Source organism: Lactuca virosa, chromosome 1 (genome assembly GCF_052849685.1).
Source record: "Lactuca virosa cultivar CGN04683 chromosome 1, Lactuca_virosa_CGN04683_v6, whole genome shotgun sequence".
NCBI classification, from domain to species: Eukaryota; Viridiplantae; Streptophyta; class Magnoliopsida; order Asterales; family Asteraceae; genus Lactuca; species Lactuca virosa.
The window spans coordinates 247,815,624-247,821,766 of record NC_136426.1 but is presented as its reverse complement, the minus strand read 5'-3'; the positions used below and the strand labels follow the sequence as shown (position 1 = coordinate 247,821,766).

At 38.8% G+C, this 6,143-nt stretch overlaps 1 protein-coding gene across 1 annotated transcript; it reads right to left on the bottom strand.

Annotated features, from left to right (window-relative positions):
- Nucleotides 1-5,413: 5,413 nt before the first annotated feature.
- On the bottom strand, nt 5,414-5,806 carry LOC145128786 (protein S40-3-like). The gene has a single exon (XM_079063592.1). It carries the CDS (start codon nt 5,804-5,806, stop codon nt 5,414-5,416), a length of 393 nt encoding a protein of 130 aa, XP_078919718.1.
- Nucleotides 5,807-6,143: the final 337 nt, after the last annotated feature.

The following is a 6,143-nucleotide window of genomic DNA, read 5'->3' as shown; positions in this document are numbered from 1 at the left end:
TCACATCCATTTGATGAATGTACAATCCTTTCAAAGCTGATATTTCTATGAGAGTTCTAATTGAACTAATACTAGCAATTGGGGCATAGGTATCAAAACAATCGATCCCTTCTCGCTACCTATAGCCCTTTGCAACCAATATTGCTTTATAGGCGGATATGGATCCATCTGGATGATATTTCCTCTTGAATATCCATTTGGATCCTATGGGTCTTCTCCCATTGGGTAGATCAACTAACTCCCAAGTTCCATTACCCATAATTGAATCCATTTCGTCATTGATGGCTTCCTTCCACAAAGGAGCATCTCGAAATGTCATAGCTTCAGTAAAAGTCTTAGGATCATCATCCAAGTTAATGGAAAAGATGACCTCTTTCGTCACTTTCTTTTGCGTTCCTTCGACCAAATAAGAATAAAAATCATCTCCAAAACTTTTCTCTATTCTAGCCCTAGTACTTCTCCTTGGTTCCTCCACAATAAGAGGAGGTGGGAGTATTTCTCGAGAAGTACTTGTAGGTGTTGTATGACTAGGGTTTTCTTCATCCCTAGAAAACTTGTCCTCAAAGAATTCCACATCTCTGGATTCCACAACAACACCCGAATCAATATCCAATAACCGGTAAGCCTTGCTATTTTGAGCATATCCAATGAATATACTCTTATTAGCTCGTGCTCCCAATTTGGTTCGCTTAGGATCGGGAGTCCGATAATAAGCAACACACCCCCACACTTTCAAATAGTCTAGGTTAGGCTTTCTACCTTTCCACAACTCATAAGGGCTTGTAGGAATCACGCGACTAGTGATCCTATTATGAACATAGCAAGCAATCAATAGTGCTTCCCCCCACACATTGTTTGGTTGACCCGATTGGTTCAACATACAGTTGACCATCTCACAAAGTGTTCGGTTCTTTCTTTCAGCCAACCCATTCTATTGGGGAGTGTATGGTTAAGTTCTCTCATGTTTGATTCCATTCTCTTCGCAGAATGTGTCAAACTCTTGGTTGAAATATTCTCCGCCTCTATCCGAGCGAAGAATTTTGATGTGTCTTTCAAATTGATTTTCGACCTCAGTCTTATATCGTTTAAATGCATCAAAAGCTTCATCTTTTGATCTCAGCAAATAAACATGTAGATATCGACTGGAGTCATCACAAAATGTGATGAAATACCTTTTTCCTCCTTGAGTAAGGATTCCATTTAACTCACATATATCAGAATGAATCAACTCAAGTACTGATGTGTTTCTCTTAACTGATGGAAATGGTTTCTTAGTGAACTTTGATTTCACACATGTTTCACATTTTTCAAAATCTTTTGTGTCATATTTTAACATTCCTTTAGTTTGCATTTTTTCAATATTTTTAACATTACTGTGAGCTAAACGTTTATGACATAAAGAAATTGAACAAACAAAATAATCAGAAAAGTTCACTTCATTCACATTAGCAACCAATCCACCAATTACATCATTACCAACACTTGACACACTAGCAACACTAGAACTACCACTCTCAACACTAGGACCACTCATATTACCCTCATCACTAAGGCACAAGCGATACATCCCCGAACAATTGTTCGCCCTCCCAACATATTTTAGGCCTTTAGTGATCACAATCTTGCCTTTCTCAAGCACCATCTTGAACCCACCCTTGTCAAACTTGTCCGCAGAAACCAACCCCTTCGAGATAGTAGGAACATGAAGAACATCTCGAAGGTTTACCCATTCACCACGTGTGAACTTCAACCGAACATCACCTCTTCCTTGAACTTCATCTATGTGTCCATCAGCACAGACGACAACCGTCCCATGTGGCATTGGGCGGTAAGTGCGGAAGCTCTCTCGTTGCCCACAAACATGCACAGTGGCTCCAGTGTCCACGAACCATCCTTGAGCACAGATTTCTCGAGTAAGGGAGGAGATCATGAAAATCTCTCCAAGGTTCACACTTGCCACCATGTCAGTCACTTGCTCGACTGCATGTGCAACCGGTCCTGATTTGCGATCTTTGCATTCTCTCGCATAGTGCCCAATCTCTCCGCAGACGTGGCAAGATCCGACCCTCTTTGGCTTTGAGTTAGGATTCTGATGACCCGGTTTCTTGAAGCTTTGTTTCTTGGGTCCGAAGTTCTTCTTGTTCTGTCCCCCAGACTTGCCTTTATGACTAGAACCCCCAGCTGATACATGATGCACACTCGATCCGACTTTACCATGGTTGTCCCTGATGTGAGTTCCCTCCTCAATGCGGAGGTGTTTCATCAGGTCATCCAAGGAGTAGTGCTCAGACTTATGCATCATTCTCTTAGAGAAATCTTTCCACGAGGGTGGCAGTTTTGCGATGATCGCACCAACCTGAAAGAGTTCTGGAATAGAGATGGAAAGTGTGTTCAACTTGTTGACCATGACTTGGAGTTCATGCACTTGCTCCATGATTGATTTGTCATCAGCCATTCAAAACTCTAGGTACTTAGACACAAGGTACTTGTTAGTACCTTCATCATGTGCCTTGTACTTAAGTTCCAACGCATTCCATAGCTCTCTTGGATCTTTGACCGGCGCGTAAAGATCATAGAGACGATCAAATAGGGAGTTCTTGATGTGACACACACACACAGTTCCTCAGACTCTCTACGCAGAGTCCTTTGCTTTTCTAGTTCTGTGATGACCGCTGGGTCCACAGTTTTCCCCTGCTCGGGAATTGGATTAGCAGGAATTGGTGCCAGATTTGGGTCCAACACAAAAGAGAGCTTCAAAACATGAAGCATGAACTTGAACGTTTCGGCCCAACGATTGTAGTTCTGACCATCGAATTGGTCAAGTTTGGCAAACTCTTGGTTCATGAAGTGGAGGCTAGCAGTAGTGTCCGTTAGTCTGTTGATGTATCACAATAAAATATAAAAACCTTTAAGATTTTTGTAGATCAAACTAATAGACACGCAAGGAAACTGACAAATAATATTGGGAATTATATGTCGATTAGTTGCGAATAACAAATCCAATTAATATTATTATATTTACCAAGTTTCGTCCAAAACCAGATTAATCATTCATGATTAGATCTGATTATAAGAAAGGAAGAAGAAGACTGTCCTGTTGTTGGACGAAATTAAATGCAAGACAGAAAAGTAAAACCGACCTGTTGATGGTTGATCTTGAACTTGAAACAACTGCACAGATCGGACTCCTCTCCTTAAAGGTTTTTACTTCGCTTGTACTGGCTGTAAGCAACAGAGCAAAACCCCAGGATTTAATGCAGATCTATCGATCTTCCAACAGCACTGGAAATCGACAAACACAAAGCGAATACTCGGAAACCAGAAGAAAAAAAACGCAGAGAGTGGGAGAGATCTTCGATTTTTCGTGAGTAGTCAATACAGCTCCTAGGGGGCAGTATTTATAGGTATCGAAACCCTAGAAGGCATGAAACGGGCCCTCATAGGCCGGCCCCTAGAAACCCTAGGGCGACGAGTTGCTCTCCAAGCAAGCCGTTTTCTGAGCCTTCTAGAATATTTTGTCACCTTATCCACGAAGTCAACTCTGGTCAACCGTTTGACCGGGTCGGTTAACCCGACTTGACCCGAACTCGCCAAAAATAAAAGCTCCTCAGCACCCAACGACCGATGCGTCGTGCCAAGTGCGCCTAAATCGTGTCATTTCACGCACTCGCGACGTCGGCTAGTTCTAGGCTAGGCTAGGCGCGCGTGGGCTTGGTCCATTCCTTGATCCACTAAAGCCTTTGAAGGCCTATCAAGGGAATAAGATTATAAACCCACAAAAGTTTCTTCCCCCCACCAATGTGGGATACAAAGGAAATTGCCAACTTGCAATTCATTTATATACATAAAGTTCCAACAACTATATAGTCAGCGGAGTACGAATCCATGCACTGTCTCGTTGAAATGTTTTTAGAGATTTTGGAATACCGTGTCGGGGTCTGTGGGTATCACATGCATGACCACATCAACGGGTAAGATCATACTTTTTCCGTGTTCGAAATTACCTATTCAGGATTCACTTATCATTTTTGTAAAATGCAAATAACTAGGATATTTTGTGAAATATTAAAAAAAAATTGATTATTTTTGTGAATGTCCCAAATATTTTAGTTTATATTCTTATCATCTTCTTAGATTATTTTGATTACACTATTGGATGTGATTTTTATATTAATCGCGTAAATGAACTTGTTCAAAAGTTCATAGATGAGAAGAAATACGCGAATCCCTATAAGAAAAGTGTTAGAAATTTAGAGTAATAAAGGCATTTGGATATTCTGAGAATTGTGATTTCACTATCAAATCAAAGTATTGGTGGTACTCCCTAATCTTTGATTGGATAAGACTCAGAAGAGAAAAGAACAGAGATTGAGATATATCAATTTCGTAAGTACCAGAAAAACTGACCAAAATTGGTTAAATACCTCATTTGTTTGAAAACTGTCAAAACTGTCATAAAACAGTTTGGCAACAGTAAAAAAACTGTCATAAATCCGGGTTTTCTATAAGGATTAATACCAAGCCAAAAAACGGGTCAAATATTCCAAATTTGGATTTTTGATGCATTTTCAATACAACAATATAACCCAAATAAAAAATGATCCCAGGGGCTGCCGCCCCTTGGACCCCGCTTCCAGGGGCGCTGCCCCCGGACCCCCGTTCGTTCAGGGGTTTCGCCCCTTAATGACAGTCTACTTTTAATCTTGAATAAACTTAAACAAGTGTGCACTCCACATATTTCTTACTTGTTTAATATTTATCAAGATCACTTTTTGTCAACAAAATAATCACATTACACTTAAATCACATTAGTGAAACAAATCAAAAAAAAAAAAAAGAATCAAAATGCCAAACCAGCATAAGTTTGTAACTACAAATAGTTATAAAGTTCATTAATGGATATTGAAAAAGTCTATATGTTATGGACGTTCTTGCAACCTAAATTCTTTCACTTAAGACTAAGAATTCAACATTTAATTTTAACATTTTTTAAGTTTTTATTGCTTACAAATCATTTGTTAAATCATCGCAAAATCTTATTATTTTAAGATTTTAGCTATACCAGCCAAAAATAGAATCATTCTTATTAAAAAAATTAGTTAATTTAAATTTCTCAATTTTCTCTCCTAATGTATCTAAGCACAAACGATAATTGTTTTTAGGTTATGATCTTATAATATATCACATACAATTAATTTATTTTCGTTACCATAAAATTGTGATAATACAAGGGCATTTGTTAAAAACTAATAATTTTGGAACAAATGTGTTAATTTCAAGAATTAATTTGAATTTGATTATAAAAATTTTAATGGGAAATATTTTAATTTCCAAAAACATGAATTCACTCTCCAGTCTCCAGTCTCCCCTAATTATATAAAACCTGTTCTTAATTTGATAAATTTCCCCTCCATCACGTTTCCAAGAATCCCGTCATTCTAAGAATTGAATTTCTAACTTCATTTAATTCCCTTCCTTTCAATCTCCGGCCATCTCCGGAGCAAGCCATTTCTCCGGCGAATCGCCGCCGACTTACGATCTCATGCGGCGGCACTATCTCTCCTTCCTCTTCGTAGCACTGAAACGACCGTGATCTTCTGGAGAAATTCTCAGGAATATTCACCGGAACCGACTTGTTCTTCATCTTCTCTACAGGTTGTTTCTTTTTCCTCTTGGATTTGTTGAAATCGGAGAATTTCGAGTGTTGGTGAGTGTTGTAAATGTTGGTATCATCGACTCCTCCGATTGAAATTCCGGCAGCATTTGGTTCGAAGAAGAGATCTGATTCTTGGAATTCGTCGGCCATATGAAGAAGAGAAGGAACCGAACGTGCGGTTTGATTGAATGGAAATGAATGGATGGGGAGCGAGGTGGGATTTATAGGGGAAGTGGGAGGGGAATCTGAACCGTGGAGGTTACTCCACTGCTTCTCGTTGTATTAGTTTGAGTGTGGCCCCGGCTTTCTTATAATCCTATTAAACTCATTTTTTCCCACTATATAAGTTTTTGGGATATTCATAAGAATATTATATGATTATTGAAAACTAAAGTAAATAATTTCATTTTTATTTACTAAATAACAGCTAAACTAAAAATAAGGTTATTTTCGATTTCAGTTACATTAAATTTGGAGTCTGATTTTA